We start from the raw sequence: 25753 nt of genomic DNA on the forward strand, positions 1-25753 counted from the left end.
GGTGAGACTAATAAAAGTAATAATAATAATATCATCACTAATTAATATCCTGCTTTCCAATGGATTTATTTTGAATTTTAGGGAAGGTTCAGGTTTGATTGCCCTTAGCGCTGATGAATTGTATTTTCGGTGGTCAATGAAAGGTTTGGTTTCAGGACTGCACTTAGTAACCAAAACCCGTGGATGTTCAAGTCCTATTACAAACAATGGGGTTGTAGTATGATGTGCCTTACATAAAATGGCAAAATCAAGGTTGGCTTTTTGGGGATATATTGAGATGCAGAATCGGTGGATCCTGAGAGCTGACTGTGAAATGTTAAAAAGCAGTTGAAATCATCCTATTCACAGAAATGCAACCCATGTAATTGGACTCATGGAGAAGTGGTCAGATGGAACCAAGGAGAATGTGTTTCTTTGGTTGGTTTCCCTGGAAAGAACTGAGAATCTTGGCCAAAGTGGGAGTTGAGTCAGTTGAGGCTGAGAGAAGGAGGAGAGACCTCAGGACAAGAGCATTTCTCTGGGTTAGTTTGCCTGTTTCCTATTTGATATTAGTGTTTTGAGTACTGTCTTTCTTACAGTGGAACCTACTCCTGCTTTGTGAAGGCATCACAAGTTGGACTGGTTGATCTCACCTGAAAGCATCCTCCTTATTCATTCATTCCTATTGTACGTTCTTTGGACTGTATGGTTGTGTTATTTATTACATTTCATCCCACCTTTCTCCCATGGATGGGTCTCAAGGTGGCTTAGGATACAAAATATAGAATGAACAAAAGCGTTGTTTAAAAAAGAACACATACTAGTAAAATAAGGATACTGCTATTCCTTCGGTTGGAAGTTCATTCTCCAAGATCTGCAAGGGATAATCTACAAATGTTAACTGGGAGGGAAAGAGGACATTGGAGGACAATGGCTTGGGGTTGTATCACATAGAGAGTAGTGAATGGAGACTTCCATGTTAGTGGGTTGGTGAATCTGCTCTGTCTTTTAGTCTGAGCTCTCTCTGGTGCTGACTCTATTTTGGAACTGGGCTCCAGCCCCATGGATGAAAACCTGGAGGAAATTCAATGCCACAATAATATGGAAGTCACAGTCTGACAAAGTTTACATGAACTGTGTGAAATGTGGTTTTTGTTTTGCTGTTGTCTGTCCTGAATTTCCCATCTCCACTAAATGACCCCAAGATCAAGCAAGAAGAGAGAAGGAGAAAACTGTGTCTCCTTCCACTTTCTCAACCCCATTTAGAAATGTATGAACCTCTTCCATGGCCATGTTTAGTCACAGATATGCTCCTTAGGAAACACAAGGCTTGTAATCTTTCACAGAAGACATATTATTTGGGAGGCGGTTAAGAAAAATCCTACCAGGAAGGTGCCCTCAATTTCTTTTCTAGGCATAGAGGCTGGTGGGCTTTTTCATCCACAGTTTTATGGTGGAGGTGGCCTATGACAAACCTCCTTTGAACACAGACAAATGAAGAACTGCCTTCATTTTGACCACTAGCGAACCTGTTAAAAGTTTACATGATGAAGAGAGTTCTGCCTGATAGATCCTATGATGCTTCTCCTTAGTTTCACTTAATTTGCTCAGATAAAATCGTATTTATTTGTTAGACTGTTCTTATACTTTTAAAAAATATTCTTCTCCAGACAAAGGACTTGGAAAGAAGAAAGGTCCCTCCACAAAATTGTCTGGCCTTAAGATGAATGACAAAGGCATCATGCGAAATGAAGAAGAGACGGCGATCCTAAACCAGACAATTCTTTCTGACCCAGAGAAAGGGAGCCAAGTGAGTCTGGGACACTTTTATGCAAGAGGTTCTTGGCCTTAGGAGAAAAGATGCAATATGGAAAAGGGGCACCAGCTCATCTTTCTACTCTTTGTTCAAATGGACAGGTTTTCTCTGACCTACGGAGTCAAAGCAGCCCATTTGGATGTTGAATGCGGATTGGAGGATGACTCACATTTGCCGTTGGTATCTTACTGGCATGGCTACAGAAACATGGATCTCATAGAATCAGAGGACGACCTGGAACTAACTGAGAAGGTACAGAAGAAGCCTATGTACTTTCCATGGTGTTTTAGACTTGGGCAGCGTGTTCGCATCTGGCTGTCTTGGAAAGAGAGTTAGTTATTCCTCCCCACTGAGAATTTATCCTTAAAGTAACGGAGGTCAGGGCAGGAGAACATTAAATCCACCCAAACTTTTTACTGAACTCTCTTCCCTCCAATAAATTCATTGCTTTAGACAGTCACGATTAAAACCAACGTTATGTCATTTAGGTATATTTTCATGTTTAGAATATTTTGTAGTAGTTTTTCCTTAGGGCTTGGGAAGCTGTGTATTTTATCCTCCTTTTCCAGGTTAACTCCCATTCTTCCATCTCAATATTGTGTCCTGGTTTCTTGGCCATTGAACCATGTTTTCTTGAACCACTTCAGATTTCATATCATGTTTTAACAGGATTGTATACAATCTCCCCACAAGTGAACCTTTCCCGATAGCAAGCACATTTCCTTGTATTTCTGTACTAATTATTTCTATTCCATATGTTTTCATATCTAACAAAAACCTCTCCCTTATTTGCCGGAAAATAAGCCAATTACATTGTTTACCTTCTTCTCTTATTTCCTCTAATGTTTTTAATTTAATCATATTGCCTTGGTTATTTAACAAATCATTGTATTATTATTATTATTATTATTATTATTATTATTATTATTGCGCTTCTCCAAACAGATCAAAGAGGCTAACAGTAAAAGCATAAGTAAAATACAATAGCAACTTATCATTGTTGCATCCAAAACTCTCCCAATTCCTCCCATCCACATTAAAATACAATTACATTCTTAAACAATTATTAAAATAATTATTAAAAACAGAGCAGAGGCAGTTAGAGCAGTTGTTGAACAATTTATTAAATTAATTGGAGATTGCTGTAATGTTAATCTGAAAAGGCCTGCCGGAAGATATACGTCTTGATCGCATTTTTAAAGCCTTCAAGACGGGTGATATATCAGACCTCTTCCGGAGGCCATTCCATAAACTGGGAGCAGCAGAAGAGAGGATCCTCTGGGTAAATGCAGAGAGCCTTGTTATGGTTGGCTGCAGTAACCTTTTACTAGAGGACCTCAATGTGTGGGGCAGATTACGTGGGAAAAGAGGATCCTGTAAGTAAGCTGGACCCAAGCCATGAAGGGCTTTAAAGGTTATAACTATCACCTTGTACTGTCCCCGGAAATTAATGGGCAGCCAGTGAAGAGAGGTTAGTATAGGTGTGATATGGTCACCTCTAGATCTTCCAGTGACCACTCTGGCTGCCATATTTTGGATTAATTGAAGTTTCCGGACTTGATATAAGGGTAGCGCTATGTAGAGCACATTACAGAAGTCAAGATGTGAGGTTACCACCTCATGCACCATAGTTTTTAGGTCTTCAGGTTCCAGGAAGGGACGCAGTTGGTGTATCAGTCAAAGATGATAACAGGCATTCTTGGCCATCGCATCTATCTGAGCTGACATCTGGAGCAATGGATTCAGGAGCACCCCCAAACTGCAAACACAGTCCTTTAGGGGAAGTGTGACTCCATCCAGGACCGGTTGACAAACCTCCATACCCAGATTAGGACCTCCAACAACACGCACCTCCGTTTTATCTGGATTCAGTTTCATTCTTTTCTTTCCTTATCCAGCCCATTGCTGCCTCAAGACATTCATTCAGAGGGAGATGCCTTCTTTAGTTGACACTGAGATATCTCTGGATGTCATGAGCATACTGATAGCACCCGCCCAATGCCTCCGGATGAACCCTCTTGGCGGTTTCATGTAGATGCTGAATAGCATTGGGGATAGGAAGGCGCCCTGGGGAATGCTGGATTTAAGCTCCTTTTTAGAGGAGCAACTGTCCCCAAGCATCTCCATCTGGAATCTGCTTGAGAAATAGGACCGGAACCATTGCAATGCATTGGCCCCTATCCCCAATTCTCTCAGGAGTTCCAGAAGGATGCCATGTTCACTAGTATCAAAAGCCACTGAGAGGTCCAAAAGCATCAACAGGGTCACACTTCCACTGTCAATACTCAAGTGGAGATCATCTAAGGTGAGCGTAGCAATCTTGACTCCGTATCCCATCCTGAAGCCAGTTTGAAAAGGGTCTAGATAATCTGATTCTTCCAAGACTACTTGGTGTTGAAGAGCAACTGCCTTCTCAATCACCTTGTTTAGAAATTGAAGATGGGAGACCGGTCTGTAATTCTTCATGTCCAAGGGATCTAGGGAGGGCTTTTTCAGAAGAGGCCATATCACCGCTTCTTTTAAGCAAGATGGAAAATAGCCTTAACTAAGAGATGCATCTATGATATATCTCAGGTGAGTCCTCAAAACATCTCCTCCTTGGATGACCAGCCATGAAAGGCAAGGGTCGAGAGGGCAATTTGTCTTCTTCACACTTCCAAGGAGCTTGTCCACATACTTGGTACTCACAGATTCAAAATGATCCAGTATGATCTTATTCACAGAGTCACTGGACACCTCGCCTATAGCCTCTAATCGAATGTTTTTACTGTTTTACTGTTTTTATACTATCATTGTTTAATCCAGTTTTAGTATTGGGATCGGGATGGGCATAGGGATTGATTTCTTTTGGATGTTATTGTAATCTCAATGTATTTTATTGTTGTAACCTAGAAATAAATCTATTATTATTATTATTATTATTATCATCATCATCTTATGCTGGTATCGAAGTTGGTTCTTCTGTGAGAGATTTTATCTGCAAAATGGTCATTTAAAGCATCACACTGAGCTGTGGTAGGCTCTAACAATGGGTTCTGGGAGGTGGATTTCTGGATCAGGTCCCAGATGCTTCCCACTTCAGCAGTCCCTTTATGCTTCTCTGCCCTTGGCACTTTCCCTCCCTCCCTCCTCCTTCCCATCCTTTAACCTACATCCCTTCAAGGGGGTCCAAGGCCCTTTCAGCATTTTCCCAGAACCGGTAGGGGGGTAATCTTTCAGGGGCTGAAGGTCTTTCTCCTTTTCCTCCTTTGCAGGGTTGTTGCGAAGGAAAATCCAAATCTTGTGGGCCTCTAAGCCTAGTTCCGAGGTTACCATGGGGGTGTCCCTCTTCCAGAAGGGGCTTTGGGTCCCTCCATCTGCCTTCTCTTGTCTGTGTCCTAAATTTGGGCTGTTCTCTCCTGCCCAGATAGAGCCCCTTCCACAAGACCCCAGGGACAACTCATCCCACCCAAAAAATGTTATTTCCAATGCTATCCTGTGTGATGCTCTTTATTTGGCACAAAAATATTCTCCAAATGAGGCATAAGAATGGAGGGTCTTTCCTCTGCCCCACTTTCCAGGAGGAAGGGGGCTCCTCAAAGCCCTTTTTACCTTTGGATCCTGATCCCCTCCATGGCCATACCTCTCTCCAAGGGTCCTTCCTGCCCTCTTTTCTCCTAATAAACCCCCAAGTACCTAGGCCTCAAGGAATCCCCTGAGGAGAACAAAGGGAAAGAAAGAAGGAGAGGAGGCCTGGGAAGCCTGCTCCCTTTCTTTGGGGAGAGAAGAGGGGCTTTCTTCCTTCTTATAACCCTGAACCCTCCCCCCCCCCCCCCCGGGAGACCCTCTAGCCATTCCTTCAATAGAACGAGAGCTCTCCCCACTTCCTTGCCTCTCTCAGAACAGACTGTGAAAGCACCAATGGCTTCAGGTGTGAGACTGCGCAAGCACACATACATCGAAAGGCCCCTTCTGATCATGCACAGGGATCACCAGGGCCTTACTGCTGCTGCTGTTCATTCTGCTGGCGGCCTGTTCTTATAACTGGGAATGGAGCTGAGGGCTGAGGAGAGAGGAAGGTGTCAGTTTTGTGCAAATTCAGAACTTCTGTGCATCAAAGAGTCCAATGTGTTGAAATAGCAAAGAACTTTATTGAAAACATAGTCAGAAATTCAGTGTTTAAGCCAGAACTGCCCTCCCCAAGCCAAAGGATATATTGAAACCCAAAACCTAAAACTCCACCTTGTACCAAACCTAGCCCCCACCTACAATCCCCACCATCTATCCCCCATTATTAACCAGCCCCACTTTGCCATCCTTCTCACAAGCACAATCTCTCCCTCCAGATATTTGAAGAAGATAGCTCCCTTTCTCTTACTACCGATCCCCAACTTTCTTCAGCCAACATCCCACAAATTCTGAATGCTATCATTGGTATTCTAGCTAGCTCCAACAAATCCCAGCCCCCCGTCTAACTAACCTAAACCATGACCCATAATCCCCAGCCAAATTTATAACCCAAAGTGATTATCTATACTAGTAGCAATTAAAACCTAAACTTAACAAAACATAACTTTAAAATATAAACAGACATATGGACAGATAAACCGTACATATAAAATCATAAGGGCCGTTTCTTAGCACCACTGGATTGAAAAATAGTTTTTATTCCTTCTTTACAAAAATAATGTTGGTTCACTGCTTGGATTTGTGTGGCTTCTCTCCTGTGTGGATTCTCTGGTGTGTCAGTAGGGTTGACTGCCGAGCAAAACAGTTCCCACAATGCTGGCATTTGTATCGCTTCTCTCCTGAGTGGACTCTCTGATGTCTCACTAAGTCTCCCTTCAAAGAGAAACATTTCCCACAATGCTGGCATTTGTATGGCTTCTCTCCTGTGTGGACTCTCTGGTGTGTTAGTAGGTGGGACTTTTGAGAAAAACATTTCCCACAATGCTGGCATTTGTATGGCTTCTCTCCTGTGTGGATTCTCTGGTGTGTTAGTAGGGCTGACAGCTGAGAAAAACAGTTCCCGCAATGCTGGCATTTGTATGGCTTCTCTCCTGTGTGAACTCTCTGATGTTTCACTAAGTCTCCCTTCAAAGAGAAACAGTTCCCACAATGCTGGCATTTGTATGGCTTCTCTCCTGTGTGGATTCTCTGGTGTGTTAGTAGGTGGGACTTTTGAGAAAAACATTTCCCACAATGCTGGCATTTGCATGGCTTCTCTCCAGTGTGGACTCTCTGATGTCTCACTAAGTCTCCCTTCAAAGAGAAACAGTTCCCACAATGCTGGCATTTGTATGGCTTCTCTCCTGAGTGGATTCTCTGGTGTGTCAGTAGGGCTGACAGCTGAGAAAAACATTTCCCACAATGCTGGCATTTGTATGGCTTCTCTCCGGTGTGGACTCTCTGATGCATGACAAGAATCGACTTGTAAGCAAAATGTTTCCCACAATGCTGGCAGTTGTATGGCTTCTCTGATGTGTGGACTCTCTCATGACTGACAAGTTCTTCTGTAAAGAAGGATAATGACAGATAATACTGAATATCAGATTTAAGAGAGGAACGTTTTAGCCCAAGCCCACCTCTCTATGAGGTGAAGAAACCCAAATATCAGTGTTTGGTAATATGCAAGAATCAATGTATATATAGATGGAATAAATTATGAGAGTGAACCAAAGTACACATTTTAGAATAGAGGCCTCTGGGAGAGTGGAATGCAGAAGGGGGGCAGATGTGAAGTTGTTCAAGGTGAAGCATTTGTCCAAGCACTTAAAGGCAACAAAGAGCATTAGGAAAAGACTGATATAAAATGTAATTTCACTGGCAGAAGTTCCTCTGAGTGCCACCATATCTGATAAGGAGCAATGGGGTGTAGCCAAAGGTATTTTAAAGTATATTTAAATGTATTCATGTATCTGAACTATGATTGTTGGAAATGTATATGTTTGGAGTGCGAAGTGCCCAATAAAGTGATGAAGATGAGTTTTCTTTGTTTGTTTTCCTATAAAGGTAGCCATTTTCTTTGGCTCTGGGCCTCAGTTTTGTTAGAATGGGAATTCTACTGAGGACAGCTAGCTTTGAATAAATCTGAATTGTTAACAAAATCTGGCTCCTCTGCCTTACTCTATTCTGTCACAACCTTTTAAAGCCTATCATCCATAACACCTATTTGATATTAAATTAATAAAGTTGGAGTGGGTGACCTGAGCATGATCCTGCTGCTTATGCCCCTAAATACATGGAACGATTGTATCCTTACTCATATGAGCTAGCAAAGAAGAGACTGGATGGGGACTACCTTGAGGGAGTCAGTGGAAGCTGATAGTCAAAGGGCTGTTGAAAAAATATTCCATTAAACATGAGTAAAAATATTTTGATTGACAGGTGGCATGATTTCCAGTGAGACTGCCATAGATTCTTAAGTCAGAGCACATGGCATGATGCAAGCTAACTGCAGAGGATGCTTCATGCTGTGTGGCACCAGAAGATGAATCACAGCCAATACAGTATACTCCTCACATGTGAATTGCTGTGTATAGGATTGGATTGGAGTTGTATATACAAGAGATGGCGAGCATGATGGAAATCAGAGAGGAGAGCTTGCAAATACTTTTATTATTTTGCAACTCAAGATAGAGAACTCCCAAAGATTCAGATGAAATCAACTGTGTCAGTGACTTATTTTTAAGTGTGAAAAGTGGTCAGTGCATTGCCAAAACCTGTACCTGGAATTTTTTTCCATACTTTGCTAAGTTGAGCTGCATCTGGGAGCATCATGCTCACATTGCGCTGTACTTTGGCTTTTGAACAGGACTGGAATTCAGAGCCAACAAGGACCTGAGGACCGGTGTTCTAATCCCTTATGTCTGAGGTATTTGCACCATGCACCTATTGCATTCAATTTGATTTTGGACTATATTTTCCCCACCCAGAAAACATTCTAAAGTGATTTAAACCTTATAGAAAACTCAGGTTCTGCCCACTAGCAACAATTTCAGTATAAATATTTCAGTCTTGTTTCAGACAGACTCTCTGTTGGTTTACATTGCTAAACATCTCATTACACTCACCAGCTCCACTTGCCTTGGGAGTTACTGACTTCTCTCCCCATTCTGGACCCTCAGCAATTGGAATCAAGTTCTGTCTAGGTTATGTATTACCATTAGCAAAGCCTAACATCTATTCACCACTCCTACCTTTGTTACCTAGTTCTTGTGTGTGCGTATGAACACTTATATGTGTGTGCAAGCGTGTACAGTGCACCTATGTCACATGCGGGCACGCCTTGGGCGGATTTCAGCATACACTAAAAGCCACACTAGGAAAAAGGGAGGCGTGCCCCATAAGGGTTAATGGCGCCTGTGACTGTGCCGGGCACAGACATTCCACTGCGCGGAGCACCATTCATGTAAATAGGGCTCGAGAATACACTGAGTTCCCCTAATGTCGGGGGGGGGGGGGGGAACGGGATGACTCCCGAGGCCACTGTTGCCCCAATCTCCCCTTTGAACGAAGTATGAAATTCCCCTAAAAGCATAGCACTTGGGAGTGTCCTCCCCAGACTCCAGCATTTCGGGTAACAAAGAGCCTCTGGAATCAACCATGGAGCTAAGCAAGCTCAGGTTGGAAAAGAAACATTAGAGAAAAAGGAATTTTTCTGTCGCCTTTTCCTCTATTCATAGACATTGCTCATAATTTCTAAATGGAACCCCTTAATATGTTTGAAAACAAGGACTTGAGCCGGTTCTCACCAGTTCAGTTCTTAAAATCTGTCAGGTTGGTGGATGCCTCCCAATCACCAAGGCCCCTCTCCTGGCCCTTCCCAGAGGTCCCTTCCTCTCCGCACAGAGCCTGGCTCCCATAGCCTGATCCCCTTCCCTTTCTCCCTCTGCTCCCCAACCTTCCCTCTTGCACAACTGCACCACTTCAGCATCTCATTTTCAGCATCTCTTCCCTGCTTTTCTATTTTTTAACTTCCCCTCTGTCTCTCCATCACAGACACCTACCCACAGAGTGTGATGCATAAAAGGGATACTTTGAGGCCCATTTGTTGAGAAAGGCAGGATAATCAATATACAAATAACTCATTGGCAAAGGCAGAGCAAGGGGGCTGGGACTTGGACTCCAGTTTTGGTGAGGGTCAAGCACCAGGGAGCAGCCTTAAAACATTATAAGACAGGCATGGACTACTGATGGGGTTTGGAGGAGACCTCAGGGGCAACCCCACATGCCTGGGGGAGGGGAGTGAAATAATATTTTGCCCCTCAACATCCCACAGCATCCCTTTGGGGAAATGGAGGCCATTTTGCCACTTTTGGGCCCTCTCTGAGCCATTGCAGACACAAGGGAGGTCTTTCCCCCAAGAAGACTCTCCAGAGCCTTTAAAGGATGGAAGAGGGGCCAAAAGAGGTAGGAAACTTGCCCAGGGATGTGCTGAGTAACATTTGGGTGAGAAAAGCATTAATCTCTATGGCTTTTTCCTACAAAATCCTATAATAGGCAGTTTAGGATGGAGTATTTAGAATCCTTAGAAACTGGAGAGCAATAGTGCCTCAGTGAACTACAGATTCAAATATTCTACAGGATGTTGCTATCACAATTAAACTAGGCTTGAAAGGGATCTAGGACTCCTAGTAGACCGCAAGTTGAACATGGGCCAACAGTGTGATGAGGCAGCTACAAAGGCCCATGTGATTCTAGGCTGCATCAATACAGGAATAGTTTCTAGATCAAGGGAAGTAATAGTGCCTCTCTATTTTGCTTTGGTCAGACCTCACTTGGAATAATCCTGTGTCCAGTTCTGGGCCCCACAATTCAAAAAGGATGTTGACAAATTGGAGCATGTCCAAAGGAGGCCAACCAAAGTGGTGAAGGGTATGAAAGCCATCAAGCTCTATGAGGAGCAGCTTAGAAAGCTGGTTATGTTTATCCTGGAGAAAAGAAAATAAAGAGTGGATATGATAGCCATGTTTAAATATTTGAAAGGGTGTCATGTTGCGCAAGCAGCAGGCTTGCTTTTTGCTGCTACAGAGAAAAGGAGATACCACAAGGGCTGCAAGACACAGGGAAAGAGATTCCACCAAAATATTAGGAGGAACTTCATGACAGTAAGAGCTCTTTGACAGTGGAATATACTCCCTTAGAGTTTGGTGGAGTCCTCTTCTTTGGAGGTCTTTAAAGAGAGGCTGGATGGCCATCTCTTGGGGGTGATTTGAATGTGTATTCCTGCAGGGCAGAAGGGGGTTGAACTGGATGTCCCTTGTGGTCTATTCCAACTCTATGATTCTATAATTCTAGTGGAACCAAAGCAACATGATAATATAGTATGAAAGGACCCTCAGTCTTTATACAACAAGCAACGGATTCAGGTTCCTTACCTACAGAAACCACATTTTCATAATTGTCCATCATTACATAATTGTACATCAGTCTCTGTTTCTTGGTCAACAGTTTCCATTCATCCTCTGAGAAATATACTGCCACATCCGCAAAGGTCACCTGAAATAGAAAATAGCCCTCATCCAGAGAGTGACTAAGCAAAAGGGGAGGAAAGCACATGGTGCATCCAAATATTATTTCCTCACTTCAGAATTCAGTCCATGAAATAAAGTTTAAATTCTGTTAGCAAGCAAAAAGCTACTGCCTTTCCCCCCTTTTTTATTGTGGTAATACACTTTTTTTTTTTTTTTTTACAAAGCTTGCATGTTTACAACAAGATAAATAAAAACATATATCAACAAGCTATAAATCTGTTAGGCTTATTCCTGATAACTCTCCACAAGAAACTGTATAATTTTATCTTTTAATACAACATCTTATTCCCCTATCTCTAGGTATGAATAGAAAGGTTTTGTTTCTTGTACCTCTCCTTACTGAGCAGCCGCTAAATAAAGTCTTACAGCTTCCCAATCCTTTCCCCATTTAACCATATCCTTCTTGTTTATTAATGCTGTTAATCTGTCTAGATCTTTCAATTCTTGAATTTCGTTTTGCCAAGTCTCTATTTGTGGGATTATTATAGGTAATTTCCAGTTCTTTGCTATTATCCTTCTGGCAGCCGATATTAAGTATAATAATATTTCCCAATATTTCCTTTCTTCCTCTGGGTCTAGTAATGAGGTCTTGTTTAACAGATATATTTCTGGTCCAAACTCAAAATCAATTTTTAATATTAACTTTATTTCCAAATGAATCTTCACCCAAAAAGACTTTATATATGTGCTTTGCCACCACATATGTAAATATGTACCCATTTCTTTTTGGTATCTCCAACACCAGTTATCCTTTAATTTATAATTTTTTCTACTGAGAATGGTGTTTGATACCATCTATTTACAACTTTCAAATAAATTTCTTTTATTTTTTGTGCTACAGTAATTATTTTGTTTTTAATCTAGCTTCTTCCCATTTTTCCAAGTCTAAATTGTATCCCAACTCTTGTGCCCATTTTGTCATAGAATCTTTAATTTCCACTTCTTCAAGGGATCTTTTCAGTAAGATGTTATATATTTTACATAATATATTTTTTCATCTTCTTTCATTAATATTCATTATATTCTTTCTCAAAACCAAATAAACTCTTATCCTTTGTAAATCTGGCTTGGTAGACCTATTGTGACAAGGTCTATCATGCACATGATGAATTGGCCACAAGGCCATGAAGGTTCATGTTGCGAATCTCTTCCTTTTAGTTGGTTTCAAGGTGCTACAAGATTGCTTTGCATACTATTGGGCATGCTTTGATTGTGATTTCCTGCATGGCAGGGGGTTGGACTTGATGGCCCTTGTGGTCTCTTCCAACCCTACAATTCTATGAGTCCTTCTTTAAGTTGAATATAATTCAACCAATTCATATGGCCTAGTTTAGTTATGATTTCTTCCTTTAATCTTAATATAACATTTCCTTCATTATCATGAGTTCATATTTCTCTGTACCTTATCCATTTCTGACCTTTTCCCCATTGGCCTAAAAAAGCCTCCTGTGGGGAAACCCAAAGTGAAAGTCCAATGTAAAACATTTTTTCACAGTTAGCCAGTTATTAATGAAAGGTTTCCTCAATAGATATCCATTAAAGACTTTGTCCCGTTTGTGCCCATCATACCCATCATACATATGCAAAAAAGGTACTGCCTTTGAGATCCAGTTTGTCTCAGATATTTTCAACATAATATACAATATAATGAACAGTATAATTTAGGCCATGGCTGGGATATTGAGGATGGATTAGGATACTGACATTCCCAACACATATAGAACATTTAGCCACAAAAGAATTATGGTGCATTTAGCCATTTCTTGCCAAATTTTGGAGGCAAATGTCATTTTAAAAACCAGTTCTGAGGAGCACTCTGGACTTGAGGGCCACTGGGCCCACCCTCAGTTTAGATCCAGAGATGGTCTCCCATATCCCCAAAATTTCACAGACAGGAAAAGCAAGGCACATGTGGACAAGCAACACCAGAAGGTGGTGAGGATGGCCAAAGTTGTTTATGAGGAAGATCAAACAAACTAGGAAGGGCACAGCAGTTTGCTTTTGCCTCAGCCTCCTGGCAAGGGAAGACCCTGGCAACCTATCTCCTCTCCTATCCCCCCTTTTGGGTTGATGGGTGCAAACTCCTTGGAAGTCATTTTTCACCGACCCAAGAGAGCTGAAGAGAAGGGGGAAAGTGGGAGGAGGAGAGAGAAACCGGGACATTTTTGAAAGCCCCTGAAAAGGTGGAGTGGCAGAGGATTAACCAGGACTTTCTCTGCCAAACTGGGACAATATGTTCTCCACTTGCTTTCATGAGCTGGCCCAGCAGTGACACAAATGAAACTAATAGTCAGGATGGCAACTCACCAAAGAGTTCTTGTACTTTGCCAGCCTCTTTCTCTTGGAGCCCAACTCCCTCCGCTTGGCCTCTGTGTTGGCCATTAGGTGGGAAGGGGTCCTGGTGGCCCTGCACTTGGGTCTCTTCCAGCAAAATATGTCACAAAGCTGTGTACAAGGAAGCCGAGATGAGGTTCCTGAGAAAAGAGACTAGGGTTAGGCTTGGTTTGTCAAGAAATCCTGCATCACTCAAAGACACAGAGAACAGCATGCTGCTAGTGAGATATGCAGGTGACATATGCCTCCTTTGAGCCAATGCAGAGGTGGGTATCCCCTTCCTCCCTCTGCACCAAACAAAGCCCCATGGACCTAGCATAGATTCACTGCAGCTCCCCTACACAACAGATAGTCCATGTTAAAACGCTTTTGATGTTGCTATCTTGCGCAGCACGTGAGGCAACACGTTAACGTATGGCGCCAGATACTCCACCTTGACTGTAGTCAGTAGCTTGTGAGCTGAAGAAACACCTGTCGCTTTCTCAATGAGCAAAGAGACACTGTAATCTTCTCTCAGATGAGGCTTTTATTCATATAAGAAGTTCCACTGTGTACAACACTATATGCATCGACACCCTCCACCATCCACACCAGTAACAACCCACTCTGAGGCACACACTGTCTGACTCTTCCTCAGTGACAGTTGAGAATGACAGTTGACAGTTGCATCAACATTCCAATGATGCACTGTTTAAATGCTGACACATTAACTGCCACTAGAGCTGTCAATGCCTTCCACAACAGCTCCACCTAGTGGCCACATGCCTGTCATTTCCTCAGACCTGTTCACCATGGTCCTGACACTCCATGCCTTGTGAGAGTGGAGGGGGGTCAGGGGATGGGGAATTGGAGAGGACCCTGGCTATGTCCCTGTAGCTAGATGTGAAATGAGCGCATCATCTGCTGAAACCTCCTGACCTGGCTCTTTGATCTTTATACATTGCCTTTATCCATCTTAAATAAGAAGCTCCTGTTTAGATTTTTTCAAGTCTTGCAAATGACATATCCCATCCTATGTTATCGAAGGCCTTTTCTAAATCGACAAAGATAAGTGCAAGTTATTTTTTATAAACCCAGTGAAACAAACACCTTACAAAGCTCTAGTAAACACACACAGTCCCCACACAAAGGAGTCACTAGTCACTGGCTCACTGTGTGTCTGGGTCTGGAAATCTCATTTCCACCTTCTGGGAAGACAATGCTGCCAGAGACTGAATTTGGGGCTTTATCCCTGCAAAGCATGGGCTCACTCTCTCAGCTGCAACCTTTCCACACAATCCAGGACTGAAACCTTTAAACAAAGTCCTCTTTCAGCTCCAGGAATAAAGGCCTACCTTCAGTACAAGGACACTGACTTCTGCAGCCCCAGAAAGGGTTCTCTTACAGTCTTTTATGGCCGGAGCTTCCCAGGTCAGAGGCCGTGTCCTCAGCCGTAGAGAAGGGTTGCTCTGAGTGCAAAGGAGGAGGAGGTCCACAGGGCTGAGGGAGGGAATGCAATGGGAAAAGATCAGTGCCAATGGCCATGGAGGGCAGAAGGTGACAATGCCTAGGAAACTCCCCTGAGTCCCAGCCATTCTAGGAATGAGTGGCAGGAGTGAGTCCAGGGGGCTGAGGGGTCTCCTTTCCCAAAGGGGGAGGCAAGGACCGATGGACCCTCCCCAGCTAGGGCCCAAAGGGAGGGTCTCTTTCAGCACCTCTCTCTCCCAGCCCCCAAAGCCCAGCCCTGGGTCCCCTGCCTCCCCTTCCTCAGACCCTCACAGGCCCCTTCCTTCCTTCCTTCCTTCCTTCCTTCCTTCCTTCCTTCGCCTCAAAATGGAGGGTCAGAGGCACAAAGGGACACCCTTCCTTTTTGCCGAAGGAACCTGGCCTCCTTTTCACTCTGGAGCCTCAGGAGAGAAAGAGAAGCCTCTGTTCAAATGAGGCCTCAGAGAAGGTTCTGGAACATTATTTCCCACAGTCACAAGCAGCACAAAATGGCCACCAGAACACAAAATGGCTGCCTCTGCCTCAGCGCTTGGCAGTTTTCAGTTTGTGGCCTTCAGGGAAACCAAAATGGAGGATGAAAGGGCCCCAAAGTTGGAAGGGACCCAAACAGGACTTCTAAACCTTAACAAAACCTAAACATTTTCCTGATGCTATTGAAAGGAGGAACCTGAGTAATTACAATCAATAGTGAAAGATATCAATATTAATATTAAGAGTGTCCATCGTCCACAACCCAGCTCAGGTCTTGACCGCTCAGGGAGGCCAGTCCAGCTGCAGGTGGCCCTCTGTCTGTCCGTCTGTCCTCCTTTCCTTCTGCATTCCTCCTCTTTTCCCCAGCATCAGCCCCTTTCCCAAGAAGGCTGCATCTGCACTTTAGAAATAAGACACTTTGACACCGCTTTAACTGCTCAGTGCTGTGGAATCTAATCTAATGAGAGCGATTTTGTATCAAGTGTTTTACAATTTTAATGAGGACTGCAAGAGAAAACAAATTATTTGTAAGGATACGTATAAGTAGAACAATATATATTTACTTTTTACTTATTAACAGATAATTAAAAATGAATGAGATAGAAATAAAAGTTTGTCTGGTAGTTTGGAAGCAGCGGATGGTAAATGCGAGTAATAGGTTTGTCTTTAACCCTCAGTGCTATGGAATCCTGGGATTTTACCTTTGGACACTTAGCCTTCTCTGCCAGAGAGCTCTCATGCTAAAAAAATAGAAATCCAAGGATTCCATAGAATGGGACCAGGAGAGTTAAAGTGGTTTCAAACCGGATTATTTCTGTAGTGCAGATACAGCCAAAGTCGGTTGTAAAAAGATAGAAACACCCATGTCAAATTTTTATCCTGTTAAATATGGTTTTGCCTTTTTTGAAATATAAGCAGTTTGTTTTTCTGTTTTATCCTTATTCTTCTTATTTGTGTTTGTTTGTATGTTTGTATGTATCATTCTTGGTAATATGAGATGGTCGGGTCTGCCTCCTTCCGTCTTCCCTGAAAATGTATTAATAAGAAAGCTGGGGAGACTTTAAAAAATTCCAAAGGAGCTACATTTGGCTTTTTTGGGGGGACAAGCTTCCTCTTAGAAGCCAAATCCCAATGTTTGTGAAGAAGAAGAAGAAGGCTTGTATTAAAACTATCCTCCCATTTCTGATCCCTTTTAAAACCCATGATCCCCAGAAGGAGCAGAGCTGTGTAATAAGAAAACCCTCTCTGAAAAGAGACACACAAAGGGACACACTTCCTTCCTTTTGGCCCAAGGAGCCTGGCCTCCTTCTCTCTCTGGAGCCTCAGGAGAGAAAGAGAAGCCTCTGTTCAACTGAGGCTCAGAGAAGGTTCCGGAACATTATTCCCCACAATCACAACCAGCACGAAATGGCCTCCGGAACACAAAATGGCTGGCTCTGCCTGAGTAGTAGATACTCCAAGGAGATATTTACTATAAATAACAAAATATGACTGAAATATAAGTCCTACAAGATATTAAGAATCTTGCAGGAACAATATTTGTAAGAATATAATATTCAATTTATAAAAGCTATTAAAATAATAAATAAACCTAAGCGTCCAATTCTGAGACTAACTTCCAAGATCCGCTCTTTAACTCTCTCTCTCTCGATCTCCAACCGACACAATTCCCCCAACTGTCTCTTCGTCTCTCAGGCCTTATATCTCCTTCTCACGGAAGCTTCCAGAAGAACCTTCATCTTGCTCTCTGATTGGTCAAGAGAGCCTTCCTTAGCAGTGATGTCACTCTGCATTTGCATAAACCTCCCTTTACTGCCTGAAGAAGACCTCCATTGACTGGAGCCCAGTCATTACACTTTCCCAAGGCAAGGCTTGCCCCTATTTCCCAATGTTGTTCTTGGGGTCTGTCTTCCAGTTGTTTCCAGGTCTTATGGTGACCTTATGGGAGTCTCTGAAGGGGTTTTCTTGACAGGTTCCTTCAGAGTGGGTTTCCCATGGCCTTCCTCTGAGGCTGAGAGAGTGCACCTTTATCATCATCATCATCATCATCATCATCATCATCATTTATTTCTATAGCGCTGTAAATGTACACAGTGCTGTACATACAAATGATCAAGCCAATAAAAATAAAACCTGACAATCTACAAAACATGTATAAAACAATAGGCAATAATATAAAATAGAATTGGTTAAAATAAGCATCAACATCAACATCAACATGAGGGACGTTTTCACCATGCTTCTGGGAAGCAAGCAGAGGACACCTCATCTTATGGTGTTAAATTGACCCAGGGGTCCCAGAAAACATGGCGGAAGTGCCCCTCACATCCCAAGATCATGAAAAGACCCCAGACATTTTTGACCGCTGTGGGTTACAGAGAAGTCCCTGATGCATGGAGCCGTGGGTCATGCTTTGCCCACTACATTGTAACCTGAAAGGGAAGCCCAGGGTGGGATGGGGAGAATCTTTTAAGGCATGTATTATTTAAACATGAGCTGCTTTGGATTATTTCAAATGTGTATTTTTATTTCTTGCAACGTAGTAGGGCCCAGGGCAGTTCACCAATGCTCCCAGAAAGGGATTTCGGAGAGGACTATTTTGGGTTCTTGGTGGGAAGAAGCAGTTCTATTCCATGGGCACAAAAGGAAGGTCCCAGAAGGTCCAATGCTTCAGACAGCGACTCCTCCCCAACCGCAGAGGCCCTGCTCCTAGGTCTCTGGCCTCTCAGCCTGGACAGGCATGGCTTCTTTTCCAGGGAGCTCTCCATTCGGCCTCCCTCTCTCCTCTCCCAAAATGGAGGACAAAAGAAGGTTCTGGCTACTAGGGTTGCCATAACTCTCTTCCACAAAACTCCAGACGCAAGTCTACAAAAGCATATGCTACAACTTTTTTCACTCAGTTAGTAACAAAGGTGCTACAAGATCCCTTAGGATACTGATATTCCTGAATAACATGGCTTATGGTTGAATCTGCACAGCAGAATTCATGCAGTTCAACATCGCTTTAACTGCCATTTCTCAGTGCTATGGGATTCTGGGATTTGTAGTCTGTTTTCACACCAGAGCTCACTGAGATTGGCTCACAAACCTACAGATCCCAGATTTCCATAGAATTGACCCATGGTAGTTGGTGTTGAAGTGCACTATTTCTGTAATGCAAATTAAACCTCTGTCTCTGAATCCTAGCCCCTTGGAAGAGACCTTCGCAAAGGTGAGTCGAGTCCCCCCTTGACTTTTATGGGGCAGAGAGGAGGGAGGGAGAAAAGCCCCAAACAGCCATGAGACAAAGAGGGATTCCTACTCTAGGGATCATATCCAGAGATTGCCATGCTGGCTGGACCATACAGCAAACCACAATCACACCCACAATCCACAAAACAGGGATACCTTTAGTGGCCAACCAAAATGCACAAAATAGATAAAACAAGCTTTTGAAGCTCAACTGGCTTCTTCATTGGGAAAAAAGCATTAAACATCAAACAGGAGAAAGGTATCACTGTTTTGTGGGTTTTGGAGGTTGTTGTTTGCAGTGTGGCCAAAAAAACCTTCTCCTGGATATGCTTTCTAGATTTCAGGATTCTGTACTTTTATAAACTTTATTGGTAAAAGGGGAAAAAAACCTATGGGACCAACAATAATAACACAGATACAATTAAAAGACTTGACAAATACAAATATTCACAAGCGACAAAACTTGTAAAACATACTAAATTACATCCAAACTCACCATACATCCAACCTCAGATTCCACAACAAACAAACTAAAAGACTTCCAGTGTATGTTCTTTGCTGTGTCTGTTTTCTTTTTATCCGTTGTATGCCCTTCAGTCTTCCTTCCTTTTTTGATATAGTCCTTATCCCAGTCTTCTATCAATCTATACATTTTAGTTTTGTTTTGTTTCTGTAAGATCCTTGTGAGTTTATCTGCTTCCAATGCATCAAATAGTCCTAACAGCCTTCCTCTACTTCAAGAACTTTCCTTTGTCTCCATTCTTTTGCTACGGTCATCCTTGCTGTTTTTGCTAGGGTCATCCTTGCTGTTTTTGCTAGGGTCATCCTTGCTGTTTTTGCTAGGGTCATCCTTGCTGTTGTGTCACACCTTCCCCCGTTAATCACTGGGCAGTGAATCCTATCTTTCCCATGGCTCCCCACATTTCTCCTAACCTGATCCCCATTCGGCCTCTCCCTGTCTCCCTGCTTCCCTTCCTCTGTTCCCTCTGGAACTGCCGCTCTGCTGCCCCTAAAGCAACAGCAATTCATGACCTTTTTCTCTCTAAATCCTTTAACCTCCTCGCTCTCACAGAAACCTGGCTCCCAGCCCATGATACTACAACCTCCGCTGCCCTTTCTTTTGGTGGTCTCTCCTTCACCCACTCCAGCTGCCCTGAGGGTCGAGGAGGAGGGGTTGGTATCTTGCTATCTAACTCCTGCCAGTTCCAAGTTCTATCTTCCCCACCAGCTATCATTCCTCTTCTTTTGAGTTTCATCCTATTAGACTCTTTTCTCCTCTACAGCTCTGTGGTGCAGTTATCTATCGCCCTCCTGGTTCTGCCACCCAGTTCCTCTCAGACTTCGAATCATGGCTGACATTCTTTCTTTCAGATTCAGTCCCCACTTTGATCCTAGGTGACTTTAATATCCACGTTGATGATTCCAATAACCCAACAACATCTCGCTTTAACTCTCTCCTGGCTTCTTTTGGCCTCCAACCACACTCCAACTCTTCAACTCATTCTCTTGGTCACTGTCTTGACCTGGTTCTTGCTGCAAACTGCGCCATTTCTGACTACCTGGCACCTGACTTTCCACTTTCTGACCATCATTTAATCTCCTTTCCTCTAGATGGATTAGGGGGGAAAATAGACAACTTAGCTAAAGAGATATCAGGAGTGAAAGTGGAGGTGGAGGAAGTATTAGAAAGAACGGAAAGCCTGGAAAAAAAACAGAAGAATTGGAAAAGGCTCAATTAAGGGAACAACAGAATAATCTTCTGCAGCAGGTCAGATATAGGGAAAGGGCAATTAAAATTAGGGAAAGTAAAGAAGAACAAGACGAACAAATATATGACAAAATTATACCTATGCTGGCAAAATATGTGGATATTGAGGAGGATTTGATGGAGGCACAGATTGATAAGATGTTTAGACTTAGCTCAAAGATAGCAAAGGAAAGGAAATTGGACAGTGACATTACGGTATGTTTTACAAGCTCAAGGATGAGAGAGCAAATACTGTAAATATGAGAAAAAATTGATTGTGGAAGATAGAATAGTGGAAATTTATAAGGATTTACCATTGCAAATAATTAGAAAGAGACAGGAATATAAATTCCTAACAATATTCTTTTGCAGTAAGAATGAGATACTGTACAGATGGGATAAGATAGAAAGAGTGATCTTTCATTACCATCAGAGGAGATATAGGATAAGTACAATAGAACAAGGAAAAGCCTTTTATGAGAGATTAAGCAGAGATAACAGAGAGCAAGAAGAAAGAAATAAAGAAAGGGACAAGAAGGAAGGAGAAAGTGTAAATAGACAAAGAGAAGAAAAGACCCAGAGAAAAGGGCAAGGAAGGAGAGATAATCTAGGGATTAAGGAGGTAAATACTGACAATTTGGGAAACAAAAGCTCAGAAGAGGGTTACTCAGGAGAGATAGGAAAGTCTACATAAAAGACATAAGAACCTCTCTAAAAGGAAAATGGGGCTTAAAATAGTTTCGTGGAATGTAAAAGGAATAAGCCAAGAGAGAAGGAGAAAGCATGTAATGCAGTATCTAGGGAAGAATCATTTTGGTTTATTGTGTTTACAGGAAACAAAGTAAAAGATGGAGATATAAAATATTTGAGAAATAGTAAATTGGGGACATTATTTTGTGCCACAGTAAATAAAAGGAAGAGGGGAGTTGCAGTCTTTGTGAATAAAAGGTATGCAGCAAAGCTACTGAAGAAAGATAAAGACGGTAGACTCTTGTGTGTGGAGATTTTGATAGATAATGTTAAATATGTACTGATTAATGTTTATGGGCCATTAGAGAAGAAGGAAACCTATTTTAGGCTGCATCAATAAAAGTATAGTGTCTAGATCAAGAGAAGTAATAGTGCCACTGTATTCTGCTCTGGTCAGGCCCCACCTAGAATATTGTGTCCAGTTCTGGGCACCACAATTCAGAAAGGACATTGAGAAACTGGAGCGTGTCCAAAGGAGGGCGACAAAAATGGTGAAGGGTCTGGAAACCATGCCCTATGAGGAACGACTTAGGGAGCTGGGGATGTTTAGCCTGGAGAAAAGAAGGTTAAGAGGTGATATGATAGCCCTGTTTAAATATTTGAAAGGATGTCATATTGAAGAGGGAGCAAGCTTGTTTTCTGCTGCTCCAGAGAACAGGACCCGGAACAATGGATGCAAGCTACAGGAAAAGAGATTCCACCTGAACATTAGGAGGAACTTTCTGACAGTAAGGGCTGTTCGACAGTGGAATGCACTCCCTCGGAGGGTGATAGAGTCTCCTTCCTTGGAGGTCTTTAAACAGAGGCTGGATGGCCATCTGTCAGGGATGCTTTGAATTGGATTTCCTGCATGGCAGGGGGTTGGACTGGATGGCCCTAGTGGTCTCTTCCAACTCTATGATTCTATGATTCTATGATTCTATGATAGAAATTTGGCGGAGGTTAAGAGAGAAGTTGATAATGACAAATTAATCTTGACAGGAGATTTCAATGGAGTTCTCAATCCAATTTGGGACAGGAAATCCCAGAAAAAAGTAATTAAGAAAAGACAAGGAAAATTACCAAGAGGTTTTTTGTTTTAAAAGAGGAATTTAAATTGTTAGATGTTTGGTCACATTGTAATGGGAACAAAGGAGGGTATAGCTTCTATTCAGATGCACATAAATCCTTCTCAAGGTTGGATATGTTTTTCGTGACGAAGCAACTGGTTACTAAAGAGAAAAAAATGGAAATTTGGCCAAGGACGATGTCGGATCATAATATGATAGAGCTGGAATTAAATATAAATTGGGACAAAAATATAGGATGGAGAATGAAAGAGGATGACGAAGAATTTGTAAATAAGGTAAAGAGAGAGTTAAAGATGTTTTTCAAAGAAAACAGTGGAAAGGAGGTAAAAATGAAGGTTGTATGGGATACTAGTAAGGCATTTGTAAGGGGACTATTTATACAAAGAACAATGGAAATAAAAAATGAGAAAAGCAGAAAGAGGAAAAAATTAGGAATGAATTTAAAATTAGAGAACAAAAACTACAACAAACAAAAGGGGATAAAAAATAATGAATGAAATAAAACTATTAAAAGAACAATTAGAGAAAAAAATGACAGAGGAAATAGCTATAAATTTAAGAATATCAAAGCAAAATCAATTTGAGAATGCTAATAAAATAAGCCGACGGATGGCTAATAGATTAAAGAATGAGAGAGAAAAGAAAATGACAACTAAAATTAAACAAAATAACACAATCATAACGGAACAAGGGAAAATTAAAAATACTTTCACTACATATTTTGAAAAATTATTTGAGGAAAAAGGTGAGCAGATATATATTCAGAAAATCAGTTAATAGAAATAATTGATAAATATAATGAAATAAAATTAAGATCAGAACTATAGTGTTTAGGTCTTCAGCTTCCAGGACTGGGTGCAGTTAGCATATCAACTGAAGGAGATAATAGGCACTCCTCGCCGTCACATGTATCTGAGCTGACATCTGGAGTGATGGATCCAGGAGCATCCCCCAAACTACTAACATAGTCCTTTAGGGAAAGTGTGACCCCTTATACAGGTGGATCACATGTGTCAAATCTCCATACCTGGATTAGGATCTCCAGCATTACGCAGCTCTGTCTTATCTGGATTCAGCTTCATTCTGTTTTTTTCTCACTCAGCCCATTAATTCTTCAAGACATTCATTCAGAGGGGAGATGCCTTTCTTAGTTGACGCTGAAGTCCAGGACATGGAGAGATATATCTGGGATTCCTCAGCATACTGATAACACCCCATGCCATGTCTCCAGATGATCTCTCCCAGCAGCTTCATGTTTATGTGTCCTAAGGAACATCAGATTTAAGCTCCCTCTTAGAGGACCAACTATCCCCAAGAATCTCCATCTAGAATCTGCCCAAGAGATAGGACCAGAAACACTGCAATGCATTGCCTCCTCGTCCCCAATTCCTTCAGACGTTCAAGAAAGATGCCATGGTTGATGGTATCGAAGGACCCTGAGAGATCCAAAAGCACCAGCAGGGTTGCACTTCCCCTGTCCATACTCAAGCGGAGATAATCTACTAAGGCGACCATAACAGTCTTGACTCCGTATCCCATCCTGAAGCCAATTTGAAATGGGTCTAGATAATCTGTTTCATCCAAGACCACGTGGAGTTGAAGAGCAACAGCTTTCTCAATCACCTTGTTTAGAAATGGAAGATGGGAGACCGGTCTGTATTTGTTCATGTCCAAGGGATTTAGGGAGGGCTTTTTCAGAAGCGGCTGTACCACCGCTTCATTTATGGAAGATGGAAAATAGCCCTCCCTCAGAGATGCATCTATGATATATCTCAGGTGAGTCCTAAGTGCATCTCCTCCTTGGATGACTAGCCATGAAAGGCAAGGGTTGAGAGGGCAAGTTGTCTTCTTCACACTTCCAAGGAGCTTGTCCATGTCTTCAGTACTCACAGATTTAAATTGATCCAGGATGATCCCATTCACAGAGTCACTGGACACCTCACCTATAGCATCAGCAATAATGTCAGCATCCAAGTTGGCTCTTATCTGAGAGATCTTATTTGCAAAATGGTCATTTAAAGCATCACAGTGAGCTGTGGAAGGCTCTAATAATGGGTTCTAGGGGGGGGGAGTGCCTGAGTCAGGTCCCAGATTCCCCCCTCCTCCCCCCAAGACCCCAGAGAACTCCCCCCCCCCCCCAAAAAAAAAATAATGTTGTTTCCAATGCTATTGAAGCCTATGCTGTGTGGTGCTCTTTATTTGGCACAAAAATCTTCTCCAAATGAGGCATCAGAAGAGAGGGACTCTCCTCTGCTCCACTTTCCAGGATGGAGGGGGCTCCTCAAAGCCCTTTTTATCTTTGGACCCCCCCTCCATGGTCATGCCTCTCTCCAATGGTCCCCCCTGCCCTCTCTTCTCATGATAACCCCCAAGTACCAGGGCCCCAAGGAATCCCCCGAGGAGGGGGCAGGGAAGGAAAGAGGGAGAGGAGACCTGGCAGGCCCCCTGCGTTTTGAGGGGGGGAAGAGGGGATTCCTTCTTCTTATAATCCCCAAGCCCCCCCCCCGCCTCCAGAAGACATTCCAGCCATTCCTCTGAACAAACAATGGTTTCCCCCCCATTTCCATCCTTCCTTCCCTCAGAACAGAGTGAGAGGGCAGCAATGGCTTTAGGGCTGAGACTGTGCATGCGCACATACATCCGAAGACCCCTTCTGATCATGCGCAGGGATCACCAGGGCTTTACTGCTCCTGCTGTTTATTCCACTGGCGGCCTTTGAGGGAAGGGAAGGAGTATGCCAGGGGTTCAGTGACCTCCCCTTCCTTCCTTATTTTGAGGACACTTCGAAGAGGCCGCAATGGAGCCCAGGAAAGGCAAGAAAGGAAGGCTCTGCATTGGAAATAAAGTCTATGTATACTGTATGTATGTAGATATAATACACACACACACACACACACACACACACACATATACATATATATATAAATGTATGTGTGTTTGCCTCTACTGTTCTTATAGCTGGGAATGGAGATGATGGCTGAGGAGAGAAGAAAGGGTAAATTTTGGGCAAATGCAGAACTTCTGTACACCAATGAGTCCAGTCTGTTGAAACAACAAAGAATTTTATTGAGAACACATAGTCAGAAATTCAGCGTTTATGTCAGAACTGCCCACTCCAATCCAAACAATACATTAAAACCCCCAAACCTAAAACTCCACCCTCTTACAACCTAGCCCCCACCTTCAATTCCCACAGTCTATGCCCCACAGGTAACAAGCCCCAATTGCCAATCCCAGAAACTAGCCACCTTCCTGTTAATATCAGCCTCCACTTTCTTCAGCCAACATCCCACAAATTCCAAACGCTATCATTCCCAAAACTATTCTAACCAACTGCAACGAATCCCAGCCCCCC

General features: G+C 42.6%; 1 protein-coding gene across 1 annotated transcript; it reads right to left on the reverse strand.

Moving 5' to 3' along the window:
- Positions 1–6066: 6066 nt before the first annotated feature.
- On the reverse strand, positions 6067–11346 carry LOC149275550 (uncharacterized). Its single transcript, XM_089504614.1, has 2 exons — positions 11155–11346; positions 6067–7287 (listed from the first exon to the last, which is right to left on the reverse strand). Exons 1-2 carry the CDS (start codon positions 11333–11335, stop codon positions 6470–6472), a joined length of 999 nt encoding a protein of 332 aa, XP_089360740.1. The 5' UTR covers positions 11336–11346; the 3' UTR covers positions 6067–6469.
- Positions 11347–25753: the final 14407 nt, after the last annotated feature.

This window comes from Sceloporus occidentalis, unplaced genomic scaffold (genome assembly GCF_023333645.1).
Source record: "Sceloporus occidentalis isolate IW3139 unplaced genomic scaffold, rSceOcc1.0.p SCAF_281, whole genome shotgun sequence".
Classification (NCBI taxonomy): Eukaryota; Metazoa; Chordata; class Lepidosauria; order Squamata; family Phrynosomatidae; genus Sceloporus; species Sceloporus occidentalis.

What these genes read in the sequence shown, in the direction of transcription:
- LOC149275550 (XM_089504614.1), bottom strand. Translation starts at nt 11,335, where the DNA reads ATGTGCTTTCCTCCCCTTTTGCTTAGTCACTCTCTGGATGAGGGCTAT. An exon ending in TGAAAATGTGGTTTCTGTAG is followed by an intron (nt 7,288 to 11,154) that starts GTAAGGAACCTG and finishes CCTTCTTTACAG; the next exon opens with AAGAACTTGTCAGTCATGAG.